A 15,448-nucleotide genomic window follows, 5' to 3' on the forward strand; every position below is an offset into this window, starting at 1 on the left:
TTTGGTGGTGGTTAACGTGATTTTATTCTTCAAGATAATCTAAATATCAAAATAACGTGATCCTTAAAAATAAAATTCAAATTATCCTGTCACTCGCAACAAGGATATATCTCACGATACGATTGAGAAGAACTATGGCTTCAGATGGCATCCGATTGCAGCAAAAACAGTCAGAATTTGCGGCGAAATCAGAAAAGCCAACACTCGTGCTCCTTCAATACTCTACACAAAACTGTTGTCTGCTACGGGACCAGCTAGCTTATATGGTAAGACCCTGTGGGGGAGCGGCAGCGGGTGCCTTGGGCTTGGGCTTCTCCACCACGATGGCCTGCGTGGTCAGCACCATTCCAGCCACTGAAGCAGCATTCTGCAAAGCGCACCTCGTCACCTTAGCGGGGTCTATTACCCCAGCCTCCACCAAATTCTCATATTTGTCCGTCATCGCATTGTAACCAACCTCCCATTCACCTGACTTTATTTTCTCCACAACCACTTCACCTTCTATTCCCGCATTTTGAGCAATCAATGCTGCAGGTGATACCAGTGCCTGCATTTCAGAGGAATACCGTTACTGCATTACTCCCTTTCCCATCAATGCAGCATAATATGAAAACATACTCCCATCAAAATGAGGACAAATAAGTTGGCAATAGCATTCTTACCTTCTGCACAATGTCTGCTCCTAGCCTCTCATCCGCATCTTCCAGCTTGTCCTTGATCGCTGGAACAGCTGCAGAGAGATGAACCAATGCAGTGCCTCCACCGGGAACAATACCTTCTTCAATGGCAGCAAAAGTTGCATTCTTGGCATCCTCAATACGAAGCTTACGGTCCTCAAGTTCAGTTTCTGTAGCAGCACCAACCTTGATGACTGCAACTCCCCCAGATAACTTAGCAATCCTCTCAGCCAGTTTCTCAGAGTCATACACTGAATCTGTCTCTGCCAACTCCTTTTTTAATTGTGCAACCCTTGCTTGCAACTCATCTTTCGACGCAGCATCAGCTATAAGTGTGCAAGAGTCCTTGGTGATGGTCACTTTCCGAGCTAAGCCAAGTTGCTCAATTGAGGCGTTCTCGACAAGCAGGCCCAAGTCAGTGGCTTGGAACTCAGCACCTGATTGGTACTCCAAGTTTATCAGCCATAGCAAAAAGTTAAAGAGGTACTTAACAACCAACTTTAAAAAGACAGTTGAGACAAACATACCCTCCAGTACAAGCCTAGAGAAAGTAATTTTATCCATTTAAAAATTCACATGCGTGGTACCATTTCATCATTAAATTTAACAGAACAAACACGCAATGTTAAAGTTGACTTTGCAACCATCCCAATTAAATGTATAGTTCTTTTATTTAGCTGTCCAAACCTATGCCCAACGGACGAAAGTAATCCTAACAATGGCCTCGAGACATCCCTATTCAAGTGGTCACAGGACCCATGTGTTCCAAAATCATATAAGCAGAACCTTGTAGGACACAAATGATCTAAACTTCAAAACAGATGAAAGCTACATTCAACATATACATTTATTTTCACCAAAAATCGCATTCATACTCAGGATGCATATTCTATACCAACCAAACACTTAAATTAAAAGAAAGAAAGGAAGGAAGAAATTTCACAAACCAGTCAAAATAGCGAGGTCCTGAAGCAGAGCCTTCCTCCGCTCACCAAACCCAGGAGCTTTGATGGCAGCAACATTAAGGATGCCTCGCAATTTATTCACAACAAGAGTAGCCAAAGCCTCACCAGTGACATCTTCAGCAATAATAAGCAAGGGAGCTCTCAATTGAGTGGTTTTTTCTAATAGAGGAATTATATCTTTTATTGCTGAAATCTTCTGATCTGTAATCAATACTCTAGCATTCTCAAATTCAACAGTTGATTTCTCAGGGTTTGTGACAAATTGCGGGGAGATGTACCCACGATCAATCTGAAGGTTATGAGGAAGAGAACAAGATGTAAGGAAATATGGTTAGATTGAAAGTTGAAAAATATGATTTTCCACAGTATATGTGATCAGGCAGTGAAGAAGGCATACCTCTGTTCCTTCTTCGACTTCAACCGTTGTCTCAAATGAGGATGATGATTCAATGGACAAAACACCATCAGGTCCAACCTTATCAATTGCATCAGCAATCATTTTCCAATCAGCTCATCATTTCCAGCAGAAATAGAGGCAACGGCTGCAAAAGTATATAAATATTAACATGACAATTTAGACATCAAAACACAGGAAACAAAATGGCAAAAGCTACTGATGGATGACAGAATAATACCTTTGATGTCATCTCGTCCTTTGACAGCCCTGGCCTTTTTCTCTAGCTCCTCCACCAAACCCTGCACTGTTTTATCAATTCCTCTTTTGAGTGACACAGGATTAGCACCAGAGGTCACACTAAGAAGTCCCAGCTTGATTATTTCTCGAGCAAGGACTGACGCTGTTGTAGTCCCATCCCCAGCAGAGTCATTGGTTTTACTCGCAACCTTCGTTGTACGGTTTCACAACATTAGAATGAAAACCTAGGCGCACTTTGCAGTAAGCTCAGAAGGAAATCTTCTGCTCTTCGGTTGTAAGCAATGAGGGGGTTTTGATGCTCAAAAGAAACAGATACAACATACCTCTCTAATCAGAGCTGCGCCAGCATTTTCCATGGCATCAGCTAGCTCTATAGCCCGAGCAATAGTAACTCCATCATTAACTACTCTTGGATTTCCAAACTCATCTAACACAACATTCCTCCCTATAACGATTACAGTAAGGAAAAAACATTATTCCTCCATTACATAAGAAGGGAAGTCAGTGTCAAAGCAGCACACAAATGCATCATATAATGACTCTCACTAAATAGAAAAAATTATTTCCACGGATCCTTAATTCCTAATTACATTTCTATTCACAATTTTAAATTAAAAAAAATAAATTAAAACAACAAAATCTTACCTCTGGGCCCAAGGGTAAGTCCCACAGCATCTGCTAGCTTATCAATGCCAGCCTGCATAGCTGAACGGGACTTCTGGTCAAAGGCAATCTCTTTAGCATCAGCTCGCACCACAAACCGATTGCCGAATTGCCTGTAATTTACCCTCCCATTCGGTTGCTGCTGGTTGGCCCTCCTACTGAAACTCTGCATTCAAAAGTTTCACAAAATGATTGAGCTCTAGAAGAAGATTGAAAGAAAGAGTGATACGGAGAATTTGAACTGCAAATGGAAATTTGCACACACGCGTGCACGGTTCGAAAACCTTCATCAGGGCCGCGTGAAAAATCATATTCGTAACAGAAGTTAAAGCCGCGTTTTCTTTTCAGAAATTATACTCAAACTGGCAAAAACTAAGACGAATAATTTATTGACTCAAAGTCCTTGAGGCTATCCATCACTAGACTGGATATAGTGAGTTCAGGTCGCAAGACCATGGAATAAAACGAAAGCACTCGAATTGCCATAAAATCACGTGTAAGAGAAAAAGCGAAGATACGAATATATAGATAAGTAATTCATTACTTCCCTATAAGCAAGGAGAAATGAAATGAAGATAAAGTAAGGCACCTGCTTGGGAGAGCGAAGGAGAGAGGCCGAGGAGATAGCGTTTGCCAATGCCATTTCCCGCTAGTTATGTGCTTCGGGGAGCTTGAGGATAAGGGTATTAGCAGTTCTACAACAGGAAGGTTGCAATAGTTTAGGGTTCAGCTATATGTTGACGAACTAGCTTCCAGAAGTTTCCATTTCTTTCGAGAACCGTTGAGACTTGAAAGGGCCCTGATCGCTTTTGCGAGTTCGGGCTCGCTGGGCCGGGGGTACCGGGATTGATGAATCTTCAATACGAGCAAAACGTGTACAACTTAATAATAAATGATAGATTTATCTGGTAAGTATTTTTCACGTATTTCGCCATGTTTCCCCTTATAAATAAACTTCAATTCTTCTAATCTATCAAAATATATTTTTACTGGAGGGAATTACACTATCTAACTGCGTCTCATTTTGAATCCTACATAACTCCATTAATATTTTTTCACGTGATTTAGAAAGCTTCATGCAATTATATTAAACTCATCAACCTTTTGACATATTTTAATGGGATTTAAATACTTTTAAAATAAGCATTTTTTATTGGATGAAAGTGTGGAGCCAATGCATTCATTTGCAACGGGGCAATGTTCGTCCTATCATCATCAGCCACCTGAGAGCAGTAAAGGGGTGAATGCTAAAACAATATCAATATTGAGATGGGCTAGTAAAATCAGAAATACCAAATTCCGATCCTTCTCCATGCAGAGCTTCCATTGATCTTTGATTGCCTTTTCACAGAAGTTATTCCTCCGGTTTTATTCATAAGTTACTCCTAACATGTTTCATATAAATTAAGAAAAATCTTAAATTTCATTAACTTTCATTTAAAATTCAACAACTTTTTAACTTTATCCTTATTTAATATACATTATACCTTGTGTAAACAAAGTCAACACAATAATAAATAAAGAATAAAATTATACATCTATATAAAAAATTTCTTTCAATGTCCTATAAATAAAAAAAAAATGTCTTCTCTCATTGCCTTATAAATATGACTAGGGGAGTTGTTTTTTAGAATGACCTATAAGCAATTTTTTAATTATAATTTATAAAATACGAGGTGAGTATATGAGAAAATTTTTTTCTCGATTTTTATAAAATGTATTTATAAGTGCTTATAAACATGATTCCGAATAGGCCCGTTGTTGTGGAGGAATTCACATACATTTCTAATATGATGGACTGGGACAGGGCTTGGTCTTGATCTGGCTGGAATATCATGTTGACCTTTTTATTTAAAAGGGGATCAGGTTATGAATATTTTGAAAATATCCATGAAGAAATATCCAACACACGGTTTTTTTCTTTTTAAGCTTTTATATGCCCTGAAAATTTTATTTTATAGTATTTCTGTCCTGAACTGTTATCTGCCATTAAGCTTGATCATTAAAGATATTGGTTAAATCGTATAATTCAACGGTCAAACTTAATGATAGATGGCTAAGGTATTTTTGCTATAAAAATAAATTTTCATGATATATGAGAGCCAAAAAAATCATTTAGATGCTAAGTGCTCCTTTGTCGATTCTTTGAGGATATTTAAACACCTTATTCCATTTAAAAATCAAGTTAAATTTTTTGTTCACAATTTTTTTTTTTCTATTTTTCATTCCATTGCTTATTATACAATATCGGGAAGCACAGGACATTTAGATGACACTAAAATTTGACTGGGTCAGGCTACCCAATATTCAAACTATCTTTTTCATTTTTTGCAGACGGAAACAGTGGGCAGCTAATCATCTATGCACGATAACAATAATCACAGAAAGGTTTAAACCATGAAAGCTGATTCAGGAGATTATGATCAGAGCAAATGATTAATTCAATATTTTGCCTTCTTTTTTTTTTTTTTGACCAGCCAATATTTCGCCTTCTCCCCTTTGATTATCATTATGAGTAAAATAAAAAGTACTGTTTTGGATCCTAATCATGAGACTTTATTTATAAATTACAAACGAGATTTTATAATTAGGACCAGAGGTAATATATCTTCTGCCATCCTAATCAAGTGCACTCTGATGCACCATCATTTGAGTCCTGGCCTTTCTCTCTGTTTTTTTTTTTTTTTACCTGAATTTGAATCCTGGCCTTAATGCTTAGGATACTCTGGTTTCCTACTCAGAAGAGGCGTCACGGGATCCAAAAAAAGGGAAAAGGAAAAGCCACTAGTGAATTGGAACTTAGATAATATTATGATACAGCCTCTCATTCTTTCCTTGGAAAGCAATTTAAAGCGAAAGCAGTGATAACAAGCGAGCTAATTATATATTGACCCATTTGCTGGTTTTGAACACCCATCACAATTTAAGGTCCTCCGAGAGAAAAAATCCATCTCAAGTTGTTAGCAATGAATTCAGAGGAAATCAGTTTGGACGGGGTTCTCTCTGACCCTTCTGCCCCAGCGAGCCGACTTGCTGAATCCACTGTAACCAAAGTACCAGTGGGTTGCAAAGGTAGCAACAAGGAGGACGACCGTCGTCACTGCAGAGTTGTCGGGCGAGACCGTCGTGTCCGTTTGCCGAAGTTGTGCGCTGCTCGCGTCTTCCAGCTCACACGCGAGCTGGGAAACAAGAATCACGGACAGACCATTGAGTCGCTCTTACGCCAGGCGGAGCCTCGTCCACATCCAGAATGGCTTCATCGGACTCGGTTGCTGCTCAACCACCCAGCGAAGGCAAAGGCGTAGGGAAAGGAACAGATTTTACGGCGGAAGATCGATGAGCAGCAAGCTCTGCCACCACTGGAGTTTGATTTCTGGACGGGCTTAGACACGGAGCTTTATGGTAATGAGGTTGCAATGCTCTATTGACCCAGTGTGGCGGGCGGGGGAGGGGAAAGAAATGATGGAGCCGATGTGCTTTTGATCTGAACAAGTTAGAGCTCAGGTTACAGTTTCGTTGTTAATTAATTCGGTTGTCACTCACTCACCAGCCTCTTATTTTTGTCAAACATTCTGTCGTCAGTATTTTGAGATGGGTCAGTTATTCGTTGGGGCCACGGAGACAGCAGCAATAAGGAGCAGGTAGTACCGATGGCCGGGGGTAAAAGGCATGTACTGCCAGGAGATTGATTTTTGAAGACAGAATGCATTAAGCTATATACCGAAAGGATGGATTTATTTATTTTTGGATGCATTTTTACTATATCATCTATTTTATGTACTATAGTATTTATTTAGTTCCGTATTCGAATTAGAAAAATGACATAAACATATTTATTGAACTTTAAAAAAACGAACAGATCAGGCTAACTACTCTTGTAATAGTTTTGACTACTTTTACAATAATTTTGACAAGTCAAAACCTATTAAAATTACCTATTTGTTATTTTAAAATTCGTGAGATATTTTTCTGCTATTCTCCCATTTGAATTTGGTGTTTCCTTTGAACTCTCATATATTTATTAATTTTATATATAGAAAAAAATTAGGTTAGGTTAGTTATATATATTATGTTAAGTTTTTTTAATCATAAATAGAACATATGGTCTTGTATGATTAGAGAGCTTGACATAATAGATATAAGAATCTTGATATAAATATTATCCTTGTTTATGTCCTTAATTGATTATTTTTTATGATTTAACATATATAATAACTTTTTATTTATATATATTTTAAATTTAATTTATTATAATTCATTTGCTATGAATACTGAATTTTTAAATATTTTAATTCTTAGATTCAAATTTGAATTTGATTGAAAATTTCTCATCAAGGGCAATATAAGCATTTTCCATATTTTCCCCACGTATTTTACTATTATTTCCAATCTACCAAACATAAATTTTTTGTCAGGCTATCTTTCATTTCGACGAATTCTGGACATATTAGTGGTGGAAAATTTTTCATTCTCTTTTCTTTTTATTTCCTTCTCTTAATGTTCATTACAATTAATTATTTCTAACAGATGGGTCCATATATGCTCGCGAGAAGGAGGAGCTTTTCCTTGGCACAAGGAAAAATGGGTTACTAAGAGAAGAGAACACAAGCCAATCAAACGTGTTTTCATGACGGAAAGAGGGCCTTTTTCCGTTACCCTTCCCCAGTTTTCTGCCAACCAAACGGCCTCTTGGAATAGTCATGGGAGCAAGTGAAAAACTCACAGTATGCCTGTGAGCATGCCATTGCACTGCTCGCAGAGCTGGAGATGTTAAAAGGCCATGGTTGGCCTAAGAAAAGTAACTAGAAATTCTGTATTAATGGTACTGAACATGACAAAATATAAATGAATAATAAATATTGATGTAAAAAATGTACAATATGTAGGCTAAAAAAATAAAGTTAAATGTTTTTCTCTTAACAGGACGAGGCTCAATTTAAAAGTTTTTTTGAATGGGGGATAAATTCGACGGATTAAATCCTTAATTCCGGCTCAAATCAAATCAAATCCTGTGGCAGTGGTTTTTCTTCTTCATATATAATTTTTCACATCACAGGCCATTGCATCAATGATAATCCGAGGGAACCAAAATAGAATCATAATAATGCGATGGAATGCTCCTTCTCTCATATGAATGCAGTGGTCTCACTCTCCAGCAGAACACGCGCTAATGGAATCTGCGGCGGGAAGGATCCTTAAGTTGGAAGTTTTCTTCGACGTTGAAGGCCACAAGGGTTGTCCGGCGAGATGCCGAGAGGGTCTACTAATGGGCCCCACTTGCAAGGAAACCACCTTGGAACGCCTCTAATAAGCCCAAAGGATTCAATCCCCGATGATGTCATCACCCCGTAGCCTCTTTTTTTTTTTTTTTTGACCGGAGAAGATATTCATTAAAAGCGGAAAGTCCAGAACCAGTACAAAGACAGGAACGCAAAAGCAAAACGAAGACTAGAAACAAAAAGAAAGAAAGGACAAAACAAAAAGTCAGCCAACTCCTTCACGGTCTTGGTCAGCACCATCAAACAAATTGGAAAAGCACCCAGATCTTGCAGCATCACGGGAAAGAACCGAAGCCAAAGAAAGTGGTGGTGTAAGCACCCACCCAAACGGGCACACCTTCCGACGAACAGAGACTGCTAGGGAATCAGCAGCACAATTCCCTTCTCTACGAGAGAAAGAGAAAGAGAGCCTAGGACGTGATGCAGCCAAATCTAGAGTTTCCTTAAGCAAGTGCCAGCCAGACCATTCACACCTGGAGGACGTTTTTGCTGTTAAACAAGCATGAAGATCAGCATTATCAGTCTCGATTATGATTGCTTCAAGGTCAAGGTCCACACATAATAAGATCGCTTTTCTAACAGCTAGTAATTCAGAGAGGAAGGCTGATTCAGTGTTCACATTTTCGCCATAGCCCCATAAGAAAGTACCAGAGCTATCTCGGCAAATAATGCCAATTGCGGCAGAGTTATCAGCAGCCAGAAAAGAGCCATCACAATTGAGCTTAATCCAACCAGATGGGGGAGCCGACCATCCTTCAGCTCGGGTGGTGGCAAGATTGTCTTCAGGTGGTGGATTATCAGCCCAGTTAGTCCAGTATTCATTAACTCCTGAACGAGCTTTAGAAAGAACATTAAAAGGGTCAGGGACTTTAGAGTTAAATACAACATCATTCCTCTCCTTCCAAATATACCAGATCAGCCAAACCAACAAAGACACATCACTGTCATGCAGGTCCGAATGATTACATATGACATCAAAAAACCAAGATTCAAAAGATAAGATCTTGGCTTTGTCAATGAGGAGGGATAATTGACAGCCAAACCAGATGCATCTAACCCAAGAACAAAAGAATAGGAGATGTTCCAAGCTTTCAGTTTCTTCAAAGCAAATAGGACAAAGGGGGTTGACAGAACAATGACGATAGAATAATCTCTCCCTTGTCAGTACTGCTTTAGAACAACACCTCCAAATAAAAAGAAGGATTCTGGGCAGAGTTTGGATTTTCCAGAATTTCATCCAAAAAGCATTTGAAAGAACAAAAGACACTCCTGGACGGGTGTTCACAATTCTATGAGACAAGAGCTCTCCCTTGTAACCCAATTTCACAGTAAAAACTCCATTTTTGGCCTTAGTCCAAACAAGCTTATCACGGTGGGACATATGTTCTAATTTGATATCATGAATGGAATTTAAAATATCATCAGGTATCCACCCAAAGAGGTTAGACAGATTCCAAGACCCATGATCAATGAGAGTATTGACAGTAGCATTAGATTGTGTCTCAACATTTGTAACTTGAGTGAGAGATTTACCTTGTAGTTTGGGGATCCATGAATCTTTCCAAATGTCAATAGATCTCCCATCTCCTATCAACCAGCGGCTATCTTTAATGAGGATTGCCTTCCCAGTGAGAATGCTCGACCAAATCCATGAAGCTTTGTGCCCTTTCTTAGCAGCCATAAAAGTGCAATTGGGAAAATACACTCCTTTCAAGACTTTATACCATATAGAATCTTCTTCTTGAGCTAATCTCCATGCAGTCTTTGCGAGAAGAGAGTCATTCATGACTTCAAAGTCTCGAAATCCCATACCCCCATCTGTTTTTGGTAGTTTCATTTGATCCCAAGCTTTCCAGTGGATGCTGCCACCTAACCCGCTGCCACTCCACCAAAAGTTAGAGATCAGTCTGTCCAGGTCTTTGCAGGTCTTTTTGGGGAATTTGAAGCAATTCATTGGGTATATTGGTATAGCATTGACTACCGCCTTAATCATCACTTCTCTACCTGCAAAGGATAAGAGGTTTTTACGCCATCCTTGTACCTTTCTTCCCACTCTTTCCTTTACATAATTAAGGGCTTGTTGTTTAGATTTTCCCCACATATTCGGAATACCTAGATACTTTCCAGGGTCATCAATAGTAGGAATTCCTAGGGTATTATTCACCATTTCTCTAACATCTTCTGGAGTATTTCTTGAGAAAACAAGCCCTGATTTGTTCAAATTTGCCTGTTGCCCGGAAGCCACACAGTACATATTCAGCAAATGAGCTAGCTTGTGGCAGTTCTCGGCACCAGCATTCATAAAGAGGAGTGCATCATCTGCAAAAAAAGTATGGGATAACATTGGGCAGCTGTTAGAGAGTTTAATCCCCTTCAAGCTTTTACAATCAACATTTTTATTCAACATACATGAGAAAACCTCTGCCACCAAAATAAACAAATATGGGGACAAGGGGTCCCCCTGTCTCAGTCCTCTGCTTGGTGAGATAGCGCTCACCTTTCTTCCAGAGAGGCAGATGTTCATATGTACTGAGGAAACACAGGCCATGACAAGGTTCACCCATCTTTCACAGAAGCCAAGTTTAAGCATAACAGCTCGTAGGAAATCCCATTCAATCCTGTCGTAGGCTTTACTCATATCCATCTTCAAGGCAAATTCATACTTACAACCCCTGGTCTTCCTTCTTAGGTAATGAAAGACCTCATGGGCAATAACCACGTTGTCATGGATAAGTCTACCGGGTACAAAGGCGCCTTGGTTTTTGGAGATGCACTTTTCTAGTAGCAGTTTCAAGCGGTTAGCAAGCAGCTTGGAGATGATCTTATAAGAGAAATTGCATAGTCCAATGGGACGGAAATGATTCACTGTCTCAGCCTTATCAACTTTAGGAATAAGGACTATGTTAGTATCATTGAGTTTGCCCACATCACCCCTGCCTTCAAAGAATTCCTTAACCATATCAACAACACTGTTCCTTACCGTCTCCCAATTGCCTTGGTAGAATTTTCCACAGAAACCATCAGGCCCAGGTGCTTTGGATCCCCCAAGCTGGAAAGTTGCCTCTTTAACTTCCATTTCAGTAATAGGAGCCAACAGAGTAGTGTTGCTTGCATCATCAATCTTGCTCTCAACATAGCTGAGAATCTCAGTAAAGTCTCGATGATTTGAAGCAGTAAACAGGTTGCCAAAGTAGCTTGAGATGGAATCTGCTATCTCAGTTTCATCCTCAACCCAAATACCATCCTCCCTTTTGAGCTTGAGAATTGAATTCCTTTGCCTACGTCGGATTGTGGCCATATGGAAGAATCTAGAATTACGGTCCCCAGCCTTCAACCAAGCTATTCTTGAGCGTTGCCACCAAAATGACTCCTCTCTTTTCCAAGCTAGTTCTAATTCTGCATTGATCTTTTCTGTCTGTTTTAGTTTGCTCTCATCAAAGTCACCTTCCAGGCATTCTGATAGTTGCAGTTTAAGTCTATTAATCAACTTACTTGAGTTCGGAAAGACCTTATTACTCCAGTACATTAGAGCCCTCTTGCAATTTGTCAATCTATGGATAAGTTGATCAATTTTACTTTCATCAAGTCCTAAATGAATATTCCAGCTTTCTGACACTAACCTTTTGAAATCTTGATGTTCCATCCAATTGATTTCAAATTTGAAAGTATAAGGAGTTTTAATCCCATTGTAGCATAAATCTATCAGTAGAAGAAAGTGATCAGATCCAATAGGTTCCATGTGAAATACCTGGGCTTTTGGAAAGGATTCTTTGAGGGTAGTATTTGCCAGGGCCCGATCAATTCTTTCTTTGATGTGGGCTTCATTGGTTCTCCTATTGCACCAGGTATATTGAGGTCCGTTATAGCCCATGTCCAGTAATTCGCAATCTGAGATTTGTTTCTGAAAATTCAGAATCTTCCTGACAGCCCTTGGTTTACCTCCCCATTTCTCACTTTGCTCTGTAAGGTCATTAAAATCACCCAAGCACATCCATTCTCCTTTGATGCCATGAGATATTTCTTTAAGTTTTGCCCAGACTCTTTTCTTCTCTATTTCATTCGGGGGACTATAGACACACGTAATGTAATGTGGTACAGGGATAGTGTCAGAGTAGATAGCAGCGTGAATAATGTTTCTAGAAGAATGAAGGATATCAACAATTACATCCTCATTCCACCAGAGAGCCAATCCTCCACTCAAGCCCACCGGGTTCACGATCCAGTCTTCCTCAAAACCACATCTCCTTCTTAACTTCTTGACTACTTTTTCTTTTTGTTTGGTTTCCATAAGGAAAACCAAGTGGGGTTTCTTTCTTCCACAAACCTCCTTCAGGTTCTTTACTGTCAAGGCCACCCCGATGCCTTGACAGTTCCATGAAATCATCCTCATGGAGCCTCGAGGGCTGTTTGAGGCCAGCCACTCGAGCCTTCAGCAAGCATCGAAGCATCATTAGCATTGATTCCAACTTGGGATGCAAAGATTCCCTCTCTGCCCTTGATACAATCATCAGTGAGGATGGGAGTAGGCACATAAGAAGGGGGAAAGGACAACTTACGACGTAGTTGCTGCTTGGTTCTTCTAACATTTTTCTTCTTAGTAGAGGCCTTCTTCTGTGGTTCCTTTTCTTGTTGGATCATAACGGGTGACTCATTCTGCTTTTTCCTCTTCGCACATTGTGGAGATTCAATTTCAGGTGGGGTGCGTTTTAACTTCACTCCTCCCAACTTGCCTATGACGTCCGAGACTGGTGAGTTGGGCGCATAAGGCACAATAGCTTTAGACATATCAGTGTCATCTTCAACCAATTCGATCACCGAACCCACTCTTCCCCCAGCTTCCTTTATGATGGGCTCGTGTGACTTTGGGCTGTCGAGTTGCATGCACCTTTTCCATCTACGTGGGCTTATATTATAAAAGAGTTTCATGGGAGAACCAATAGATAGAGCCATGTGGGTCCCAGATGCGGAGCCCATTTCAACTCCTTCAGCATCTCCCCTCCTAGCGCTTGGTGATTTTCCTGCACAAGGAGTAGACTTCTGATGTGATCTGTTGGTCGTTCTGCCATCGCCGACCTTGCCATTACCCTGTCCAATCTTCCCCGTTCCTTGCTCCACTATGTCAGAGTTACGCGCCTTGTCTTTCAAAGGTGCACGCGCCTTCTTCTTCGGAGAGTGTAGTCTCTCACACCACTGAGGGTCTATCAGCACCATTTGCTCCTCAATGATCTTGGGAGGAGACCCTTTGAGCCAACTTCCAAATTCGGATTCATCACCAGTATCTTCCGTATTAGAGCGGCACGATCGCTGTTCGTGACCAATGATTCCGCACTTGTAACAAAAACTTGGGAGGCGCTCATATTTAATCTCTGACCAAACATCCTCTTTATTTTTCCTTGGCACCCAGCAACCGGTTGTCAAGGGGTTACTAATGTTGATAAGTACCCTGGCTCGTAGAAAGTTGCGCAACAATTTTCCTTCTTTCATGGGGTCTTCAACCATTACGACCTCACCCAGCGATGAGCCCATGCGAATGGCGTTCTCTTTGTTCATGTACATAAATGGCAAACCATGGAATTGTACCCAGAAGGGACAGCGATCAAAGGACACTTCTTTATAAATCATCTCCTCGTCCCATAGCTGAATGTTCAGTAAATGTGATTGAATGGCCCATGGGCGGCCCCGTAGGACCTTGAGATAATCATCTCTGTTGTCAAATTGGAACACAAAGACATTCTTCTCAATATCTAAAATCTCGACCTCCTCGCTCAAGTTCCACCCCTTCTGCACCATTGAAAATACAGTACCCTTGTGCAGCTCCTTCGCCACCTCCAGCCTTCCGATTAGCGAGCCTCCCAAACTCTTTCTCTTGTTGCATTCCAAAGCAATGGCCTTTCGCGGAACAGAGGCTTGACGACTGCCTTGGCCTTCTTCCATTACCTATTACTAGAACTCACCTCTCACTTTCTTTCACACTCTCACGGGAAGTTACAGTTTAAGTAATTGCTTTGTTCTCACCTGCGGACGCAATCGCAAAACACGATCACACCACCGCTCACAGTTTCAACCTATCACAGTGGGTGATAGTGAGGATTACTCAATGGGTATAGACGGAAAGACATGATCGAAAAGGACCACCCCAAGGATGGTGAAGGAGCTCTCCCGTACGGAGAGAAAAACGCCTCACCCAAGTAGTGAGAGAATGTTTTTCACCCCGTAGCCTCTTGGTTCTTTTATTTTTATGTCTTTAATTTTTATGTCTCTGTGCTTCAGGACGACGATTATGTAATTGCGGTTCATCTGTGCCGGGAAAACTAGAAAAGCAGAGAGATGCGGCACTGCAGGCACTCGCTGTTAAGAGCGTAAGCAACACGCTCAACAGTCCTCGGAGCCCAGTCGGACGCATGCTGAATTGATTACCCGTGGAAGGTGTAGGATACGCGGCGGTCTGAGAGGAGGGGGGTTTGGAAAAGGGAGTGGGTAAGCAGTCGGCGTTTATGCAGTCCGCGTTTATTTAATTTAATAGTAAAATGAAATGCAAGTTGTAAAATTCCAAAAATTGCCCCCTCTCACTATAAAGTCTGCCACCACTCCACATTATTTCAAAATTGTCCCTTCCAAAATTCCTTTTTTCCAAAATTGCCCATCTCACTCCAATCCCTTTCCACCACCCCATTAAATTCCAAAATTGCCCCTCCCCCACTTTTTACCTCAACGTTTGGTTGAGAGGGGGCAATGGGTGGTGAAGACAGTTTTATCGAAGGAAGGAAGAAAGGGGGAGGGGCAATTTTAGAATTTAATAGGGTGGTGAAGAGTGATGACTTTTATTGATGGGAGAAGGAGGGGAGGGGCAATTTTGAAATTTGATGGGGTGGTGAAGACTTTTTAGTTTTTATAGAGGGGAGAAAAAAAAAGGAGGGGCAATTTTGAAATTTAATGGGGGTGGTGAAGACTTTTTAGTTTTTATAGAGGGGAGAAAAAAAAAGAAGGGACGCAAATATGTGATCACGAAACAGTTTGTCTTTGGTGAACTGTAGTAAAGTTCTTCGCATTGAAAATTCAATGCGAAGAACTTTACTACAGTTCACCAAAGACAAACTGTTTCGTGATCACATATTTGCGTCCCTTTTTTTTCTATAAAAATCTTCACCACATTTCTCCTTCTCAACCAAATTTCTCCACTTCTATTACTTGAAAGAAAAAAAGAATCTC

General features: G+C 40.4%; 1 protein-coding gene across 1 annotated transcript; it reads right to left on the reverse strand.

Moving 5' to 3' along the window:
* On the reverse strand, nucleotides 1-3,647 carry LOC114716166 (ruBisCO large subunit-binding protein subunit alpha-like). The gene is given in 9 exon segments (XM_028901097.1): nucleotides 1-547; nucleotides 663-1,114; nucleotides 1,625-1,931; nucleotides 2,040-2,143; nucleotides 2,146-2,184; nucleotides 2,278-2,485; nucleotides 2,621-2,742; nucleotides 2,943-3,126; nucleotides 3,550-3,647. Coding segments are annotated over 9 exon segments (1,758 nt in total). The 5' UTR covers nucleotides 3,604-3,647; the 3' UTR covers nucleotides 1-259.
* Between the last annotated feature and the right edge of the window lie 11,801 nt (nucleotides 3,648-15,448).

The sequence above is a fragment of the Neltuma alba genome, unplaced genomic scaffold, assembly GCF_004799145.2.
Source record: "Neltuma alba isolate B1F8T4 unplaced genomic scaffold, ASM479914v2 tig00011646_pilon, whole genome shotgun sequence".
In the NCBI taxonomy this organism is placed as follows: Eukaryota; Viridiplantae; Streptophyta; class Magnoliopsida; order Fabales; family Fabaceae; genus Neltuma; species Neltuma alba.